General features: G+C 40.6%; 3 protein-coding genes and 2 long non-coding RNA genes across 12 annotated transcripts; 3 read left to right on the forward strand and 2 right to left on the reverse strand.

Annotated features, from left to right (window-relative positions):
• Nucleotides 1-200: 200 nt before the first annotated feature.
• On the forward strand, nucleotides 201-4,453 carry LOC144209197 (uncharacterized). Its single transcript, XR_013329022.1, has 5 exons — nucleotides 201-403; nucleotides 731-902; nucleotides 2,376-2,480; nucleotides 2,548-2,621; nucleotides 2,714-4,453. It is a non-coding gene; the product is annotated as an uncharacterized LOC144209197 (long non-coding RNA).
• Nucleotides 2,318-5,076, reverse strand: LOC144209200 (uncharacterized). Of its 6 annotated transcripts, XR_013329025.1 has the most exons (7): nucleotides 4,842-5,076; nucleotides 4,319-4,408; nucleotides 4,157-4,252; nucleotides 3,322-3,389; nucleotides 3,171-3,248; nucleotides 2,773-2,941; nucleotides 2,318-2,640 (listed from the first exon to the last, which is right to left on the reverse strand). It is a non-coding gene; the product is annotated as an uncharacterized LOC144209200 (long non-coding RNA). The 6 variants fall into 6 exon arrangements; XR_013329026.1 differs by having other exon boundaries at nucleotides 3,171-4,099; nucleotides 4,184-4,252; XR_013329027.1 differs by lacking the exon at nucleotides 3,322-3,389.
• A 376-nt stretch (nucleotides 5,077-5,452) lies between these two features.
• Nucleotides 5,453-7,113, forward strand: LOC144209198 (zona pellucida sperm-binding protein 3-like). The gene is made up of 8 exons (XM_077735448.1): nucleotides 5,453-5,855; nucleotides 5,922-6,037; nucleotides 6,121-6,218; nucleotides 6,277-6,451; nucleotides 6,518-6,635; nucleotides 6,708-6,793; nucleotides 6,864-6,952; nucleotides 7,019-7,113. The coding sequence occupies exons 1-8, from the start codon at nucleotides 5,487-5,489 to the stop codon at nucleotides 7,075-7,077; spliced, it is 1,110 nt and encodes a 369-aa protein (XP_077591574.1). The 5' UTR covers nucleotides 5,453-5,486; the 3' UTR covers nucleotides 7,078-7,113.
• A 435-nt stretch (nucleotides 7,114-7,548) lies between these two features.
• On the forward strand, nucleotides 7,549-11,122 carry c15h17orf75 (chromosome 15 C17orf75 homolog). 2 transcript variants are annotated; one of them, XM_077734252.1, is made up of 10 exons: nucleotides 7,549-7,877; nucleotides 8,066-8,140; nucleotides 8,642-8,767; nucleotides 8,838-8,966; nucleotides 9,248-9,308; nucleotides 9,389-9,508; nucleotides 9,618-9,682; nucleotides 9,748-9,887; nucleotides 9,951-10,054; nucleotides 10,117-11,122. In XM_077734252.1, exons 1-10 carry the CDS (start codon nucleotides 7,735-7,737, stop codon nucleotides 10,318-10,320), a joined length of 1,167 nt encoding a protein of 388 aa, XP_077590378.1. In that variant the 5' UTR covers nucleotides 7,549-7,734; the 3' UTR covers nucleotides 10,321-11,122. The 2 variants fall into 2 exon arrangements, with proteins under 2 accessions (XP_077590378.1, XP_077590379.1); XM_077734253.1 differs by lacking the exon at nucleotides 8,066-8,140.
• Nucleotides 11,123-11,136: 14 nt separating this feature from the next.
• Nucleotides 11,137-19,732, reverse strand: rhot1a (ras homolog family member T1a). 2 transcript variants are annotated; one of them, XM_077734250.1, is made up of 20 exons: nucleotides 19,335-19,732; nucleotides 18,907-18,965; nucleotides 18,734-18,815; nucleotides 18,533-18,576; nucleotides 18,384-18,437; nucleotides 18,081-18,133; nucleotides 17,853-17,961; nucleotides 16,579-16,680; nucleotides 16,399-16,497; nucleotides 16,171-16,279; nucleotides 15,811-15,931; nucleotides 15,649-15,733; nucleotides 15,371-15,516; nucleotides 15,200-15,300; nucleotides 15,000-15,130; nucleotides 14,786-14,869; nucleotides 14,421-14,543; nucleotides 14,137-14,339; nucleotides 13,616-13,738; nucleotides 11,137-11,978 (listed from the first exon to the last, which is right to left on the reverse strand). In XM_077734250.1, exons 1-20 carry the CDS (start codon nucleotides 19,369-19,371, stop codon nucleotides 11,861-11,863), a joined length of 1,983 nt encoding a protein of 660 aa, XP_077590376.1. In that variant the 5' UTR covers nucleotides 19,372-19,732; the 3' UTR covers nucleotides 11,137-11,860. The 2 variants fall into 2 exon arrangements, with proteins under 2 accessions (XP_077590376.1, XP_077590377.1); XM_077734251.1 differs by lacking the exon at nucleotides 13,616-13,738 and having other exon boundaries at nucleotides 19,335-19,730.
• Between the last annotated feature and the right edge of the window lie 11 nt (nucleotides 19,733-19,743).

The following is a 19,743-nucleotide window of genomic DNA, read 5'->3' on the forward strand; positions in this document are numbered from 1 at the left end:
TGTGAACTTGACTATAGAAAGTCATTAAATTGACAATGGGAATTGGACAACTGAGTTCTAGAAACTGCCTGGCAGTGACCTCTTAAGGGTCAGCGAGTCGACTCAATGCCACATAACAAAGGGCTGACTTGACCCGTAAGAGAACACACACCAGATGGCCACCAGTGACGTAGAAATAGCCTAAAGAACTTAGAGGAAATCGTATTGGAGCACAGCACCCGACGTCATCGACGAGCGACGGAACCTGTGTATCGGGCTTTTTCCATTTGAGCCATGAAGTATACCTACAACACGAGGAGCTAAATTGTCGACAAAGACCATCTTTAGGTCAAAGATGAAGCATTATTCATAGAAAAAAAGAATGCAGAAGTCGATAGAAGAGGAAACCGAAAAGGAAGCAAACGTAAGTGGCCTTTTTATGACAAATACATTCGCTCACTCGAGGAAACACGACGCTTGCACGAGAGCTACAATTCGTATTTTGTCAATTGAGGGTGTTGCCCATCCTAAAAAAAGACGAACGACGGACGAGTGATACGTACTACGAGTTATTTTGACATGAAATCTTATTTGATTGCATTTTGAAACGCCGATTTCAACAGCTGTTGAATTTCACAAAGAATAATGGGGGTCCGTGAAAACCTATCAAGCGTCACCTAACTTAATTGCCTGATGAAATGAGACCAACTTTTATTGTTCATTCATTCTCTGAACCGCTTTGTCCTCACAGGGGTCGCGGAGGGTGCCTGAGCCTATCCCAGCTGACTTCGGGACACCCTGAACCGGTGATGCAAGAGACTGACAACCATTCACGCTCACCTGGGGTGCAACCAGCCTATATAGCCTTTGAAACAGGAGTACCTGGATAAAACCCATGCAGGCCTGGGAACAACTTCACACAGGTAGGCTGACCTGGATTTGAACCCTCCATGTATAGTAAGGCTTAAAAAAAAAATACGACATAATATAGTAAGTTTTTTTCCTAAAATACGACATAGTATATTGTGAAGTTGCTTAAAACAGGAGTCTTAATATAGTGTGCATTTCTAAAGAACATCCTGTCTATAATCTCTGTCTTAATCTTATGCTCTTCCATGATGTCTATAATATCTTCTCAACTTGCCTCAGTGTTCAACTGTTGTATTTTTCCATGATGCCTATAATCTCAACTTCTCTACTTTTCCATGACATCATGCTGAAATTTAATAAAAGGCATCCTTCACCCTGAAAAGATAAGGGAGATCCACCGAGCCGAGCGCGAGTTACCACCTCGCGCCTCGACCTCTCTTCCGCCGGCCGGTGCTTTAAAATATAACACAGTCTCATGCCTTGTTTTTCCTTTGTGCATGGTTGGTAACTATGGGGGTCTGTAACTTCAGACCCAACATATATATAGTAAGGCTTTATAAAAATGACTGTATAGAAAGGCTTTTCTTTTAAAAATATGACCATGTATAGTAAGCTTTTCTTTTCTAAAAATCCAACCATGTATAGTAGGGTTTTCTTAAAAAAAATAGGCATATTTTTATAAAAAAGAAAACGACATAGTATAGTAAGGCTTTTTTTTTTGTCAAAAAACGACAGTATAGTAAGGCTTTTTTTCGTCAAAAAACGACAGTATAGTAAGGCTTTTTTTCGTCAAAAACGACATAGTATAGTAAGGCTTTTTTTCGTCAAAAACGACATAGTATAGTAAGGCTTTTTTTCGTCAAAAAACGACATAGTATAGTAAGGCTTTTTTTGTCAAAAAACGACATAGTATAGTAAGGCTTTTTTTTGTCAAAAAACGACATACTATAGTAAGGCTTTTTTTTTCGTCAAAAAACGACATAGTATAGTAAGGCTTTTCTTTTCGTCAAAAAACGACATAGTATAGTAAGGCTTTTATTCGTCAAAAAACGACATAGTATAGTAAGGCTTTTTTTGTCAAAAAACGACATAGTATAGTAAGGCTTTTTTTGTCAAAAAACGACATAGTATAGTAAGGCTTTTTTTGTCAAAAAAACGACATACTATAGTAAGGCTTTTTTTTCGTCAAAAAACGACATAGTATAGTAAGGCTTTTTTTCGTCAAAAAACGACATAGTATAGTAAGGCTTTTTTTCGTCAAAAAACGACATAGTATAGTAAGGCTTTTTTTCGTCAAAATAAAGACATAGTATAGTAAGGCTTTTTTTCGTCAAAAAACGACATAGTATAGTAAGGCTTTTATTCGTCAAAAAACGACATAGTATAGTAAGGCTTTTTGGCTTCAAAAACGACATAATATAGTAAGGCTTATTTCTAGAGAAATAAATAAAAAAGACCATGTATATTGTAAGGCTTTTATTTATTTAAAAAAAATGACCATGTATTATATTGTGTCTTTATCCAAGAGTCTCCGGCGCCCCAGTGAGCGGAGGCTGACACGGTCTTGCATTTGGACGGCTCCCGCAGATGCAGGCGGACGACTTTGCCGGATGGAAAGTCCTCACTGATCTGTAAGTCTTATTGTCGTCGACATCATCACTTTGGTCACGTGACCTTTTTGTCATTCACGGCGTCCAGTCGGGAAGAGCTGGCTGACCGGACGCAGGAGCAGTTGGGACAGATGCACGTCGCCACCGCCTTCGTCTTGCCAGGTTGAAAACCGTGTCGCCACTGTAAAAGAAAGAAAAAAAGATGTTGTCATCTTGGGCAGTGTTGACAAATCATTGTCTTTGTGTCACGAAAGATGCATTGGACAAGATGGAAGAGGAGAAGGAGGAGAAGAACGGGGTGCAGGTGACCCACCGACAAGTCAAGGACTCCTCGCCTCACCCCGTCACAGCCGTGGGTTTGAGCTGAGTCCCCGTCATTTGGCAGACCCGGATGTGGACGAGGGTGACTGGCAGAACAACATCACAATGCGGTTTTTCCAGAGCCGGTGGTTGTGGTGGGGAAATGCCAACTGCTGCTGCTGCTGTAAAAAATGTAAAATTAAAAAAATGTTTAAGTTATTTTTTAGTAAAAAGTAATTTATCTTATGGCACATGTGTATCTCCTTATTCTTATGTTCCTATGTCGGGGGAGTCACCAAGAGTAAGGTTTGCTCTGCTTTGTAAACTTACCTAACTTTTCCCACTTAAGGTACAATAATGTACTAAGTATGATCTAGGAGTGAAAAGAGACTAAACAACAAATACCACTACCTAATCCTGTAGAGTGTTGGCCCAGTGGTTAAGTCATCAGTCTCCCACATCTGTGGTTGTTGGTTCAAATCCCAGCACCTGCAAAGATTTTCCCAATAATATTCAGGTAAATGAATGAGATAAAAGTATAAGTACTACCACTTTCTCTCACAGGGTGGTGGCCCAGTGGTTAAGTCATCAGTCTCCCACATCTGTGGTTGTTGGTTCAAATCCCAGCACCTGCAAAGATTTTCCCAATATTATTCAGTTAAAAGAATAAGTTCTAATGTCTAAGTGTTTAAGTGTATAAGTATTGAATGGTGGATGAAGCATTTTGTCCAAAAAATGACTAAGTGTTTCACCCCATTTCCTTGGATAAAACGTTTCAACACCTATGTATAAGTGGGGCACGAGTTGGTGTAGTGGGTTGCACACGCGCCTTTGCACCGAGAGAACGTGAGTTCGCTTCCCGGTGTCGGCGGTTCACTGACCAAGCAAGCGGTCGAGGGTCGGCCGAAGGCCGACCCGAGAACGCCTTTCGCACGGACAGGTCCATCAAGTGTCTTCCGAACTGCCGAAGGCAGTTCGGAATATAACCTTTTGCTGAAAAGTATGACTAAGTGTTTAATATAAATTAAAAAGTTTTTTTTTTCTTCTTCTTATTCCAACTTCTGAACTACATGCTGTAGTGTTCAGCCAAACGACGACAGCGGGAAGCGAACCCGGGTCTCCCAGGCGGGAGTCCGGTGCACTAACCTCTGCGCCACCAAGTGGCTACACTTTCCTTAGTAATCATTTGAGTCTCCTGACAAGAAGTACACAGAAATAACTAAGGGAAAATGTATCTCGACCGGGATTCGAACCCAGGTCTCCCAGACGAGAGACAGGTGACTTAACCACTAGGCCACCATTTGGCTACACTTTCCGTTGTCATCATTTCAAAGTCTTCACTAAAAATACACAGAAACAACTAAGTGAAAATGTGTCACAACCGGGGAAGCGATTACCTTTCGCATGGTAAATTGTTGCTCTACCATTGAGGCCAATTCCGCCACCTGGTGGAAACGACATCCTACATCACCGCCACCCACAGGTGAATGAATCTAAGGAAGAACAAAAGAAAACAAATATTTTCTGCACAGCAACATGAGTGTCTCTTTTAAACTTACTTTTTTTTGTCTTCAGGTGTCCTTGCTCTCCACAGTTTGGGAACCATTTTCCTTGGAAGACCGTCCATCCCACAAGTCATCCATTTTTGCCTTTTCAAAAATGAAAAAATAAAAATACAAGTTGACAGCAAAGTATCTCTTGTTCAATTATGTGACCTTGACTTTTATATATAATACTTTTTTTTTATTCTAAAGTTTTTTGTAAGGGGGTATCTACACGCACTATGATCGCTGCAACAAGGCGAGCCAATACGAAGGCGACCGGTCGGACTTGGTCATTACCAAAATAAATAAATAAATCAAGTCGTCAGAAATCACCAATATTACTGGAGAGTGTCTTTCCACAATTAGGATTTTCGTTTTATGACAAACTGTCTATAGGAAAATCGAATTTGAAAAAGTCATCATTGAGCCGTCTTCGATTATGTCCCACTAAACGCAATACGATTTGTAGATATATGAATGCAAGTGGAAGTATATTTTTATAGAAACGTGCAATGTAGAAAACGGGAGCATTTCTTACCTTTTCGGCATGCGTCGAGTACACAAAAATCAGCCAACGTAAAAAACAACAACTTCTTGGTGGACTTCTGTTCATGTCCTTTAACAAACGTGTCTTGGTTGGATCTGATCCAAATTAGGCCGTTTAGATCAAAAAGAGAAGATTTAAAAACCTGAAAAGACGTTTACAAACAAAACAGAGCATGCCGGCATATGAAAATTGTCTTTTCCGGGCCGTTTCACTTCCGGCTCATGAATGTGACGTCAGTTCAGGGAACGCCCTCGACTTGTTTTCTTTTCTTTTTTTTCAGTACTGTGTTAGATTCATCAATAATTATACTTTAATATAATTATAAAACACTACAGACAGACACCACACAGGCACAGGAAGAATATGCAAATTTTAAAAAAGTGGACCAACTTGGATTTGAACTCAGGATCCCAGAGCTGTGAGGCCAACACACAAACCACTCATCCACCACAACACTTGTAGAATCCTGAATTCACATTTTTGAAAGTCTATCTGGGGAGGATCCTCGTCAGCCAATCAGGAGTGAGACAATCAACAGTTAATCACCTGGACTTGTCTTTCACACATGACCTAATTAGTAAGACTTTAAGAGGCAGCTCACCTGTTTCTCCGACTACTGTTCGTCTAGTGAACATCATGTTGACGTGCATCCTTCATCTCTTGTTGCTCTTGCCGTCTTCATTCTCCATTCGGACTTTGGAGGATGGACCTATGATAGACAAAGATGGACGGGAGTACAAGTCGCTCGTCATCGACTCTGATCCCATCGACGCCATGGAAATCCAACTGGAGGCCTCACCTTCTGTCCGTGTAACGTGCACGCCGACGTCCATGGTCATCCACGTGAAGGCTGACCTGTATGGGCCCCGACATCGTGTGTCTCCTGGGGAAATCTACCTGGGAGATCCCAAGTATTCGCACCTCAGACAATGCCAGGCTACCTTAGCTGGAAACTCTGAATTAATCATCAAGGCTGGGCTTGAGCATTGTGGCACTGAACTATCAGTAAGCACCACACTGGTAGAAAAGATGGTTGTATGAGTTTGTAATGCAAATGTTTTTCATCTGTAGATGTCTGATGACTCCGTGATCTACTCAAACCGGTTGACTTTTTCGCCTTCTCTCCACCGTCATGGTATTGTAAGGAAGACTCAAAATGTTGTGCCTGTTTTCTGTCATTACAAAAGGTAACCTTGAGTTAAAGCAGTTTTTTTGGGTGTCTAGAGCTTTTAATTGAATGGTGACTTTATTAAATGTTCTTTCTGTTCAGGACTGACAACAGTGAGCCTCAAGCACCACCTCAGATTTCTGATCCATCTACTAAAAACCAGCCCAAGGCCTCCCCCTTCACCCTTAGGCTGATGTCTGGTATGTAAGATAGTGGTACTCTTGTCTATATTAGTATATATTTTTGTTTGTAATCTAGATGACTGGGCAAGATCGAGGGTGTCCAATGTTTTCTACCTCGGAGATGTGCTCAATGTGGAGGTGTCTTACAACAATCCTAAAGAAAAAAGACAACTTTTCATTGACAGCTGTGTTGCAACTCTGAGTCCCGATGCAACATCTGTTCCTCGATACTTCCTAATTGAAAACAATGGGTACGCTGCAAAAAGTGTCACTCCCAATGCTTCTACTATGATAACTGCCACTTAACTGCATTTCAGGTGTTTTACTGACTCAAGACAAGGTGGCTCAAATGCTCGTTTTCTTTCCCGGGTGAAGGCAGATGTACTCCAGATACAATTTGACGCTTTTCTGTTTCGGCATGATGAAAGAAATACTGTGAGTTACTGATTGGCCACCAACTTCATTTCATTATTGATACTTTGAACATTTTTTTGTTTTTTTTCCCAGCTGTTTTTGACCTGTCAACTAAAAGCCACCACTGAAATGTGGATAAGCACCCCTGTTGACAAAGCCTGCACTTATGTTGAATCAAGGTGACATGATAACTTTATGATGCATTTTTTGTTGTTGTTGTTGTCTAAGTATCTGTCCTCTAATTACCAGGTGGGAAAATGTTGATGGGATGCCTGATGTGTGCCGTTGCTGTGATGGTACTTGTGAGCAACATGGCCTTAAACATTTAAAATCTGATGGTGAGACACAATCGGTTACTGTAGTTTTTCAGTACTGCAAATACTAATTCACTTGTTTTGTTGCAGGTGAAACGGTGTGTGACCTCATCGTTCTGGGCCCGCTTGTCATTCTGTCTAATAAATAGACAAGTCTGTCACTGCAATAAATGGTCCTTTTATTACTTTCTGTTTGGTTTATTTCATCACTTTCCCTAAATTTGAGGTGCATAATTAAATATTTTGCACTGTTACAATTGCTGCACAATTACTGAAAGTGTATTAACCATGCCTCAAATTACATATTGCTGAATATGCAAATTTATGAGTTAATCTGGTGAATTTAATTCAGTATCACACTTGAAAACATGCATTGAAAAAAAATCAATTTTTCTAATGTGTAAATGGAACAAAATGCAATGACATTAATTTGTATTATATGTATTAATGTAATGCATATTTCTGTCTTAATTCATTTATATATATGTTTCTTTTAATGCCTACATTACGTTGCAATTAGTAAATTTTATTTTAATTAATTTTAGTATAGATTGCAATGAGTGAAATGTTTTCTTTAATTGTAGTATACATGTGACTACTTGGAACCTTGTTTCCTATCGGATCTATTTGTAGTCGGACTTGGATTGTTTTGCATTTTGCTCCAGGGAAACAACGCATTTCATAATTTTGCTTGTTATAATATAGCGATCGCTTACACAAGCTTCAACCACACTCGCCTCTAAAGGCATCGAACATCGCCCCCGTTTAATTGGCTGCTTGTGCACTTTGCGTACTGCCTTTGGGCCATGTTTGCGTCCCAGACGTCGTCGTTCCAAGATTCGATTGACGTGGACGATAAAGATGACTTCGATGGCGAAGACATTGCATCTTACGGTCAAAAAACTCAACTCAACTGCTACTACGCCATATACCTCTACGAGGGAACCAGGTAATTAACATTAGATGTTACATAGCGTGAAAATACACATCTACTTTTGACCCATGGCTGCCACTGAAGGACGTCCAATCAATTAAAAATGGGAAATGCTGGCATTAATTTATAATCATATACTGCCAGTTGACTCCTCCACTGCCACACTAAGCAAGGGATGATGACAAAAGTGCATATCGTCTTAGATCGGCGGCTACTGAGGAAAATGAGGCTTGGAACAAGAGGCGTGCAGATTCCACAACCAGTATGGAGGACTTTAGGTAAACCAAGGAAAAAGCAAGCAGTGTGTACCGCCCCATCCGCCTTTTATTCTCTCACTATGGCCGCAGGCTATCATGGGAAACGACATGGCTGTCATGTTTTCATGTGATCGTGACTTTTGATGCTTGCTCGATGTGATGTTGGCTGTAAAATGGGCGTGGCCGGACGTTTGGTCGCCAGTCAAATGGTTGAAACCATCTCTCAAAATTATAATAATGAGAGTTTAATGTCTAAGAGAGTGAGTTTAATATCTAAGAGAGTGAGTTTAATATCTAAGAGAGTGAGTTTAATATCTAAGTCCTGTTTAGTATATAAGTACTGTTTAATATCCAAGTACATTTGACCGGGGACCAAACGTCCGAGCACCATAAAATGGAATGTTTCATGCTGTGCGGTGATTTAAGCGTACTGTGTCTGTGTAGCTTTCTCCATCGGCTTCCTCACGGCGAAGACAACGGTGGCGTGTAACCATACTGACCTTTGCACCTTCCACTCCACAGCTTGACCCTGATCGACAGCAGCCTCCCGACGGAGGCAGAACCCGAGCTGCGTACATACATCTGCAGGAGGTTGAGCAAGGGGGCCCTGTTGGGAGGCATGGGGAACATTGCCACCGTGGAGCTCAGGTTGGATGATGCGATTGCTGGGATATGTAGTCGTACATGGACTTGCCTGACTGGTGTGTGTGTGTTGCAGTCTTCCAGAGCAGGCGGTGGGATGCTACTGCTGCCTTCTGGAACAGCCAACCTCTCCAGAGCAACCCGACGCCGACGGGAATGGGCATGTCATCTGCTTCCTGGGGGGGTCTGAAAAAGGACTCAATTTATATCCTTTTCTTTTTCCCACTTTAAAAAAAAATACATCAGAGTCTGGCAAAAACAGAGTGGATTAGTGCTTACCAAATTGAAGTATTTTAAACTTTAATGTTCAGAAAAATGACTATTTAATTTTTTTTAATGCATTTTAACAATGTATTGATTATCAATTTTCCAAACAGGCTTTTACTTTTATTAAAATAGTTAAAATTTTAAAACACAATATTGCACATTTTTCAATAAGTTTGAGTAGCACTTATAATTTTATATCCCTTGACCGGATGGATGCACATATAGGCTGGAGCTTGATAAGTACGTACAAGGCCTGCAAAGCACCCTGCAATCCTTTGAGGTACAGAAAGAGCTCTTTGGTGTGGTTTTAGTCAGTTTCATGTGGCATTTAGCTGACTATTTGCCATGTGTGTAAAACAGCTACAAAATCTGGAGAAGGATCTGCGTCCCTACCTGAGTCGCTGGTATGAAGAATCTGTCATGCATGTTTACCGTGTGGTGCAGCTGGTCCAGAACAACATCAGCTTTCTCCTTCACGCCGTAAGTCTGACAAACACCACATATCTGTTTTGGTCCTGATTAAAAAACAGCCAAAAACACCCATTTATCTTTAGAAGACTTTAGCATGTATTTTCCTTTGTGCAACCAGGCTTTGAGTCACAACCACGTGGAGGTAACCAATGCAGACGAAAGGACAAAAGCAGACATATCCAGGTGGGTGACATTTTTTTTCCTCCACATTCTATTGTGTGTTTTGATCAATTGTGTTGAAATTGCAGGTTTATCAAAGCAGCCAGCTTGCAAGGCTTATCCCAACAAGACACCACATCTGCGTCACTCTGTAAGGCCATGTCAGAGGACGCACACTCCCACCTGACCCTCGACTGTTCCGCCACACCTCCCACCTTGGCAAACACCGGTAAATTTCCACCACACGACAACCATTTTTCATCATTTACCTTCAGTTTTCCTGATATTTCAGTCAGTAATCGCTTCTGCGACGACTGGAGTCGAGCCTTTTTGAACGCGGCGGAACGGGCCAATCCTTTCCTATTGAGGCAGATCCTGGAAAACTTTAAACTTAAGGTAGAACAACACATGCCGCAGATTAATGGTTAAAAGTGACTCACATGGGTGTCTTTCCACAGGCCATTCAAGACATGAATTGCCTAAAACGCTTTGTGCGTCAGGCAGAGATGAGCCACTACGCTCTGTTTCGGTGCTGTCAGTTCTTGCAAGGTTGCGGAAATGGCGACGTGCTTCTTCAAAACGCCATGGCGGAGCATAGCGACATGCCAGAAGCCTGCCGCATCATCACCGTCCTGGAAGAGTTCCTCGGGGAGCATTCGTAGGACTGATTGCAATTCTGACACTTTGCTAGCACGGAAAATTCTATTTCTAAAACATGTAGGTTAGTCCATGTGTAAATGTGAATACAAACAGTTTTAAGATGGTTGTAAAATTTAGATGTGCATAATTTTTAATTCTTCAGGGGTCTTTACAGTACTGTGTAATGAAACTATATGTGATAACTGACAACCATCTTACGGGTTAGGCTCCAGCAACCAATGTTCCCTCTAATTTTTCGTTGGTCTGGGCAGAAAGACAACCTGAGTACCAGTGTGAGTGACATCATCATTGCTCGCTATGGGCACACCAGTATTACACCTGCCATAAGCAGGTGCATGTCAATGTTAGCTCTAATTTTTCATGTAAAACACTAAAAACAAAAGAGTGGACAGAGCTACTGCCACTGGCTCCCGCTTAAAAGGCGCCATTACGGGGAAAGGGGTTAAAAAATAAGTTTGGATTTTATTTACTGCGCGCCATATGATTGCTGCTGCGCAGAGAAGACGAAAGTAGTGCACATTTGTGCAGCTTAGAGGGAACATTGAGGATGGGCGGTATGGAAGGTGAATGAATGCTAACTGACGTAATGTTTTCTCCAAATGTTCTTGCAATTTTTCCTCCGCATGCTAGATTTAATATATTTATGTATATTTTAAAGTCTACATGTAATCTATGTGATCAGCTATCTACTATTTAAACAACAGTTCAGATATGAAATTTGATGCCGTACTGTGAATTTAGAGATATGTAAACATGTCTATAATGAACATGTTAAGTGAGGTTGTTAGACTTTTTTTTTTTTAACAACAAAGCATGTATCGCTGGGTGTACATGTGATTTATTACAGATATTTAAAATCCTTTCTTTGACTTGTGAAATTAGCCACCAATGGACTAATAACAACATGGCAGAAAACACTAGGAAGATCTAACAAGAGTTTAGCATCAATCTAACAAAATAAGAAGTAAAGCTTTCATTGAAAACCAAGTCAAATTAAAAACAGCAAAGAATATCTTTTTGACTGTGCTAAATAGAAAAATACATGGAAAATATATCTGTATTATGTGAAGCACTCGGAAAAAATAAATTGACACGTTAATAAATTAAAAGGAAAACGGCTGTGTGACATCCATGAATGTTAAATGTCAAGTTTTGGACGTCACCGAGGTGGGATTAGAGACCATCCTGGTGGGTTTGCTAAAATGCTTATGGACGACATCCATCACATACTTCATATACATATCTATTAACTTACTTTCGTCCCTTTGTGTGACTCTATTAATACTTTACCTGAAGGGGGGGAAAAATAAAAATAAACAAGGTCAGAGTCTGAGGATTGACTGATAGGCAATCACAAGTTGCATATTACATCCCCCCTAAAAAACAAAAAAGGAGTATGGACACTTTGTTTAAATGCATATAAAATAGGTTCTTGGATGAATGTAGTGTGGATGGGATCAAAAGGACAGGCAACCTGATCTTTCGGCTGAGAGACGAGAAAAGAAGGGCAAGAGACAAAGACGAGGACTCGGGGGTACTACATCACCGATGTTTGAGAAGTGCTCTATACATGGCGAAGCCCAACACGGCAAAGACGGTGGCACCCAGACTGGCTCGCAACCAGAAGGTCGAGTTCTTCAGGTCAGCTTGCGCCATGTGCCTGTTCCAAGGACAACACAAAGCAACTTTTGTTAACAAAAACAATCTTAAAAGGGCAACACAAGGGTCAAACTAATTCAAATCCACAGCAGAAACATGAAAAAAGCCACCTGATTGGACTAGTCCAGGGGTGGCCAACCCGCGGCTCGCGAGCCGCATGCGGCTCTTTGCCCGGTTTCATGCGGCTCTTACGTCCATATCAAAGTTTGTATTTGTGTTTTATTTTTTTTTGCGTGTGCGCTTCGCTTGAGTTCAATACGGTATTTTCGTCCAATGCGCATGTGCTTGGGATGAAAATACCTCAAAGTTTCCCAGTAGGAGCAAGGTCATTTGAGTAAACGTTTTTAACAGAGTGGGAGAGCTCCCGTGAACCAGAAGCGACAATGAACGGCGTCGCGCACACAAAAAGTATCCCAAAGATCGAGCGTCGGCTGAAAAAGCCACACCCCCTGCGAGGCAGACCAAGGCGAGAGTGCTCAGCCGGGAGCAGCCAATAGGAGAGCGAGGTGTACACCCACGTGGTGGGCGCGCTAGTTCGCCCACCACGTGGGTGTACACCTCGCTCTCCTATTGGCTGCTCCCGGCTGAGCACTCTCGCCTTGGTCTGCCTCGCAGGGGGTGTGGCTTTTTTAGCCGACGCTCGATCTTTGGGATACTTTTTGTGTGCGCGACGCCGTTCATTGTCGCTTCTGGTTCACGGGAGCTCTCCCACTCTGTTAAAAACGTTTACTCAAATGACCTTGCTCCTACTGGGAAACTTTGAGGTATTTTCATATATAGTTCGCCCACCACGTGGGTGTACACCTCGCTCTCCTATTGGCTGCTCCCGGCTGAGCACTCTCGCCTTGGTCTGCCTCGCATGAACATTGTGTGTGCACTGTCTCACACAGACAAACTCTCAGTTCAACCAAGTCCACAAACAAAAATATAATAATTTACAATAGCGTTTTTCTTTTTCTATGCATGTTACTTAGTGGGACTTCTGTCATAAAATCAGCGCCTATTTTTGCGCAACATTCGCTCCTTGTGAGCTGTCATTTATTATGAATGGCTTTTAACTAGCGAAAAGCCATTCATAATAAATGACAGCTCACAAGGAGCGAATGTTGCGCAAAAATAGGCGCTGATTTTATGACAGAAGTCCCACTAAGTAACATGCATAGAAAAAGAAAAACGCTATTGTAAATTATTATATTTTTGTTTGTGGACTTGGTTGAACTGAGAGTTTGTCTGTGTGAGACAGTGCACACACAATGTTCATTGTTGATAATGACTGGCCTGTGCTGTTAGTACTGTAGGAGTCAATTTATGTCATTACTATGCTGGTGTGTGACATTTACAATAAATCTGTGTGATGTGGCTCTTTGCGGTAACACAGTAAAAAATGTGGCTCTTTGCGGTAAGACGGTAAAAAATGTGGCTCTTGGTCTCTGACTGGTTGGCCACCCCTGGACTAGTCGTCTTAGTATCTAAATTTATCTTAGATTACAAGGAGGATAAAATGATTTTTGGGAGCATTTTGTTTGGATAACAAGCAGGCACTGTCGGGGGCAGCTAAGAAGCAACGAAAAACGCTGAAATTGCAGCTCCTCCACAACTACACGTAAAAAGGAGGAGGGTATGACTATATGTAAGAACCTGTTGTGAACGACCCTACGCAGCTGGGCCTTAAAGCTGCGCAGCAACTCCATCTTGAGGAGGTTCTGACACAGGCAATAGGTACACTTGTTGCAGGCGCACATGCAGCGGAGACGGGCGTGGCTGCGGAGGGGGGAAAGAAGACATACGACAAGACATGTATGCGCATGCAACAGACAACATGCTTCAAACATGGAGCCATGCATGCGTTAGTAGGACGAATGAGACCTTAAAGCAATGACAAGGTATGACAGCTCCCGTATATTTAGCAATATCCATTTTAAATGTTTTTTTTTTCCCTCTCCAAAAGTTGTTTAATGACCTAAAAGAGAAACTAAGGGTTCTCAGATAGTGAAATAGTTGATTTTAAGGGCTTAGTGCAAGTTATTTGACTCTAATAGCCAAATTATGACGCAATGTAAGGTTAGAACAGTACATGAAAGACTTCAAAAAAACTATGAATGACAACAGGCAAGCATATATATGGCACAAAAATGGCTTAAAAGGATTCCACTACTTACGGGTACATGGCCATGGTGGTGATTCTCGTGTAGAGGTCTTTGCTGGGGGCGTTAATTGAGTTGCACGTGAATGGCTGTGGTGGGTGGAGCTTGTGTTTGCGGCAAAACTCGTGCGGAGAAAGGCTGTATTGCTGCCGGACTTCGTGCAGGTCCGATTTAGCGCCGATTACCACGCAAGGAGTTTTGCTGTCCATGAAGTATTGCTGCCAGGAGGGTACAAAGGATTTAGTCGTTGACTTGTTTTTTGTCATATGTTCTGGAAGTGGGAAAAGAAGTCTACATACCTTAAACATTTTGGCGCAATATTCAAAAGAATAGGGATTGTTGACGTCATAAAGCAGGCACACCACATCACAGGCGAGATCCGTTTCGGACATAAAATCCAGATCGGGGATCATCTCGTGAAGCTGGAAGATTGTCAAAAATGTACAAAATTTGAAAGTAGTATTAGTTTCATATTTTTTTTCTTCACCACAATTTAACCTTCATTTATTTTAAACAATTTGTACTTGACGTATTAGCTTTTATTACAAAAACAAGCATTATAAAGGATTTTTCATGCTCAACACAATTTCCCTAAAAAAACACATTTTTAAAGCACTTGACTAACTTTATTTCTGCCATTTTTTATGACCTAAAAGTCACTTACCAGTAGGTACTTCTCTTGACCGTACACATAAGTTGTGCTAATGGCATACAGCGATTTATGGTCTTCTCTAATCCGCCCTTGTCGCTAAGTAGACAAAAACAAAGCCACAAACACCAATTTTCAGGTTAATTTTCCTTTAAAATTAATAGTTTCGAGCAAAGTATGAATATTTTCTTAATACCATGTAGGCCCAACTCAATATTCCCCAACTGACCTGTAGGTTCTTTCCTAGAAAGGCTTGTAAAAAGCCACTCTTCCCACTGCCTTGCGCCCCGAAAACATTGCAGCGGAAGACACTGCGCTGGGTCTGTTTCTTCTGCAGATCGATGCGCTTATTGCGCGTCACTGAAAAGAAAAAAAAAGCCAAAAATTTTAATATTTTCTCTTCTCACCACAACTGCTGGTGTCAACTACCTGTGATGGCAGCAGCTTGAGACTCCTGCTCATAGATGATGGAATAACCCAGGTAACCCAAATACTCCAAACTCCGCTGGACATCCATATAAGTCGTTAACCTGCAATGGATGAGAGTTTTTATTTATTTTATTCCTTTTTATGAGACATGCCTTAATGTGAAATACTCACGTCCACTGGGAGAGGTAACCCTGGTACGTAATCCATCCTTGGTCATTTGTACACACCGTATGGTTTACGTCGGGACCCCAAGGCATGTAGGGAAAAACTTTGAACAGGTCTTTCACCTCCTCTGGCGACAGCGCACAATCTCGGTCCTGAAAATCAATTGACACGTCAACTTCAGTGTACATTTAACTGAAAGCTAGCCTGGTGCAGGCTAAATGAGGGTCTATATGTGAAATACTTGCTTAAAAGATGCATTTTTTAACTAGTTTTGTAACACTTACTTTGTCGTGCTTGTCGAAGACGCTTTGAAGAAAGAGGTAAGCGTTGTGGTTTAGTTCTGTGGTGCAGTCAGGAGGGATTTTGACCCTAGGAGAGGATGATAAATCATAACTCAATTACTGTTGTGAAAGAAAAATTAAGGTTTAAGATTTTCGGGGACTTACACAGGGAACAGATATTCCTGCGTCAGCTCCAGGTCGTCATCGTAACCGAACCTTCTGAGCACAGTCCAGGTGGTCTCGTGTCGACCGCGTTGTATAAAGAGGGTGTGCAGGAACAAAAAACCTGAATAAAAGGACAAAACGGAGTCAGAAAATAAAGTAGTGATTTTTTTGTTTTGTTTTTTTGATCAGAACCTATTATTTTTATCTCTCTATTTGAACTTTAATAAAGATTTCTTTTTTTTTTCCTCTAAAATCTTGTGAAATTTGTTTTTTGTGACAAGTCTGTTGTGCACTAAACTGCATAATTAATGTAAATGAAGCATTTGTGTCATATTAGAATAAAATAAGATGATCTCTAACCTTTAAGTGTGAGGCCATTGTCCTTGACTCCATCGGCCATGTTTCTTCTGACAACATTTTTAACATCCTCTAAAGCTTGGGATGCCAGTGGTGTGTTAAAACACGTTCTCTACATATCATAAAAATATAAAATAAAATATATATAATAAATACATGTGAAACTAAACATTTTGTCCACGTTTCAGAACATGCAGATTTGTTTATATCATATGTAGCAAAAACTATTACCTGAAAGAAGTTGAGCTCATTGTCATTCAAGATGCCATCGTTGTCTAGGTCAGACACTTTGAAGATTCTCGTTAATGACTTGATGCAGGAAGGCTTGAGCTGTATGAAAAAATAATCATTAAATACAAATAAATGTGGGGAGGAAAGCCTGTTACATCACAAACAGGCAACAAAGCTCACCTCCTTCTCTTCTGGACAGTACAGAGGTCCTGTTGGATGGAGAACTGCCTTCTGTGCATAGTAGAACAGCTCAGAGATATTCTTCAGATTTTTGGCAGAGCACTAAGAAAAGATAGAAAGAATAGTGGTGTTTTAACAGGCCATTTCTAAACTCTGACTTTCAAACCAAACCACAGATTAATGGCATCATTCATTATCAACTCACAATTTAACATTGAGATGGAAAAAAACTGACAAATTGTCATTTTAAAAGGCTGGCTGGCTTCACACTTTGACAATTTAATTTGTGCAACCTCATGACTAACCAGTGACACAAACAGAAGGCATTGCCAACCCGTGTTGCACATTCTCAAGCCCCTATAAACGAAAACCACATGATGTGGGAGGGTTCAAACTAAATCCACTATCTCATGTCCACACTCATGTCCTCTCTCCTGTAACACTATCCCTGCATTACAGTCATCTCTCATAAGGCGGGGGGTTAGAATTACATTCCCGATACCCGACAAGCTGGATTCCTTCATGAGAGCAATGCACTTTAACGCTGCTGATCGGGTCACTGGTCGGTCAGCGATATGAATGGTCGCCGTGTAAAAGAGGTCAAAAAGCCTGAGGGCAACTAACACGGAATTGACGTATATTTGTTGCTCTCTCCAGTTACCTTCATATGCATGAACAGCACAACTTAAATTAGTTTGCAAAAAATAATATATATATATATAAATACACATACATACACACAAAAACATATATACATACATACATACATACACACATACATATACACACATATACACACATATACACACACATACACACACATACACACACATACACACACATACACACACATACACACACATACACACACATACACACACATACACACACATACACACACATACACACACACACACACACACACACACACATACACACACATACACACACATACACACACATACACACACATACACACACATACACACACATACACACACATACACACACATACACACACATACACACACATACATACACATACACACACATACATACACATACATACACATACATACACATACATACACATACATACATATACATACATATACATACATATACATACATATACATACATATACATACATATACATACATATACATACATATACATACATATACATACATATACATACATATACATACATATGTAGATACATATACATACATATATACATATGTCATCTAACAGTCAATGAATGTTCTCTCACCTCTACGCACGTCTCAATGTCTTGGTATTGATTCATGATGGGGAGGATGGTCTCCATGCTACTGTGCTCCACCAGGTCAGACTTGTTGCCAACAAGAATCAAGGGCACCCTAAGAAAAAGTTCCATATAAGTATCAAAGAGACATGACCAGCCACAAATACTATACTATTCAACAAGGTGCAACCAGCACAATTGAAATGAGTGCCAAGATAAATATAAAAAGCACACCTGCTGTCTTTGTCTATTCTGTCATTGATGAGAGGAATCCAATGGCTTGTCACCTTTTGAGAGACGAGAACAACATGAAACACTCACTTTTAATCAAACTACACACACTGGTAACCATGTACAATTAAATACACAATCAAAATCACCATTCAAATGAATAATGCTAATTTCTAGGATGAAAGTTACATGAATAAAACTTGTATTTTCTCTCATTGGATTGTGTAAATATTCCTATCGTGCAATTCTATTGTCTGAGAAACACCCGGGCTAAATCAACAAAACATAGTGTATAAACTTACTCACCTTTTCAATTGACTTCTTGTTGTTGACCGAATATACTATGCAGATGACATTTGCCTGCAAGGGGGAAATAGTCCAGTCATTTTTTTCATTTAAAATGGAAAGAAAATCAGTCGATTATATTTCAAAACAAAAAAAAAAATGTAACCAACTTTAGATATTTCTTGATATAGTTGCTCATCTGACTGCTCAGCTTCTGCAAGGGAAAAAAAAAAAAGAGTTTTACATGTCAATAATTGCATCACAACATATTGTAAACCAGTGAGGGTGACACAAAACTACACAAGAGGTCCAGAAACCAGATTTGAAACCTGGATCTGCTACCTACTCTTTCTTTATAGAAAAAACTGTACCTGAATAATCCACAATGTGTGTGGGGACCCTTTCTGGGGTGACATCTGCAGGGATGGTGATCTCCTCAGCTCGCAGGGGAACCTGTCAGATAGGGGAGACTCATCATCAGTAAAATATTCCCCAAATTCAATATACTACTTCATTGAACTTGGATGTACACTATAAATATTACCTCATCAGGAAACTCCTCACTGACCAGGGACATGATCAATGATGTCTTTCCTACCTTGGCTATGGATAAAAAAATACAAACACAAATCAAAAATAAATAAGTACTTAGTAAGCAGCTTAGATCACATATCTAACTATACTATGTTAAAATAAGGGTAGTTTTGAACTGATAATAAAATTGACAGCTGATCACAACAGTTGATCAGTTAGGAATCAAGAGTAATGTCAGAATGTGAGAAAAATCTACACGTTACTGTCGTAAAATTGAACTTCTCCAGTGCAATAATGGCAAGAAATAGTGTGCATTTAAATGTTTTATTTCATCTTAGTTGCTACACTAGTGCTAACCGTTAGCCTCCTAGCTAGCACACACTATAAGCGGATAAAGCGCTTTGCAGCCAAGCCACATTGCAAACAATCGCTACTTACGTTCCCCAACAAGAAGTATCCTCACGTCCTTCCTCATGTTGAAATGGTGCTTTCTCCAGATTTAACTCCAATCGATTGCCTCATGAAGTTGCACTTTGATTGTCACCTGTCCTGCAGTTTGTCTCTCGGTCTTCAGGCCCAGCTTGTGTCAAACTGGGAGGCTTTGTAGGACAAAACGGACAGTCGTTTTACCGTGTCGATCTCAACGTTCTTCACGCCTTTCGTCACGGCGAGTACTTTCTAAGCTCGAGTGCATTGCATTTTAAAAATAGCAGAGTTATACGTGTCACGATTTTTGAATGGAATTCACGTTTTGGGCGGTTCCATAGCATTTCGCAGTTGTATCATGAGCACGCCTGACCTCCACTACCCGGCAACTACGGCGAGACCTTAGAGGACAAACTTCATG

Source organism: Stigmatopora nigra, chromosome 15 (genome assembly GCF_051989575.1).
Source record: "Stigmatopora nigra isolate UIUO_SnigA chromosome 15, RoL_Snig_1.1, whole genome shotgun sequence".
Taxonomy (NCBI): Eukaryota; Metazoa; Chordata; class Actinopteri; order Syngnathiformes; family Syngnathidae; genus Stigmatopora; species Stigmatopora nigra.

Coding starts and splice junctions, on each gene's coding strand:
- rhot1a (XM_077734250.1), bottom strand. CDS start 19,371: ATGAGGAAGGACGTGAGGATACTTCTTGTTGGGGAAC. Junction 17,962..18,080: donor AGAATAGACAAAGACAGCAG/GTGTGCTTTTTA, acceptor ACTTTTTCTTAG/GGTGCCCTTGATTCTTGTTG. Junction 16,681..17,852: donor ACATTGAGACGTGCGTAGAG/GTGAGAGAACAT, acceptor ATCTTTTCTTAG/TGCTCTGCCAAAAATCTGAA.
- c15h17orf75 (XM_077734252.1), top strand. CDS start 7,735: ATGTTTGCGTCCCAGACGTCGTCGTTCCAAGATTCGATTGACGTGGAC. Junction 9,509..9,617: donor TCAGCTTTCTCCTTCACGCC/GTAAGTCTGACA, acceptor TTGTGCAACCAG/GCTTTGAGTCACAACCACGT. Junction 10,055..10,116: donor TGGAAAACTTTAAACTTAAG/GTAGAACAACAC, acceptor GTCTTTCCACAG/GCCATTCAAGACATGAATTG.
- LOC144209198 (XM_077735448.1), top strand. CDS start 5,487: ATGTTGACGTGCATCCTTCATCTCTTGTTGCTCTTGCCGTCTTCATTC. Junction 6,452..6,517: donor TTCCTAATTGAAAACAATGG/GTACGCTGCAAA, acceptor ACTGCATTTCAG/GTGTTTTACTGACTCAAGAC. Junction 6,794..6,863: donor TGCACTTATGTTGAATCAAG/GTGACATGATAA, acceptor TCTAATTACCAG/GTGGGAAAATGTTGATGGGA.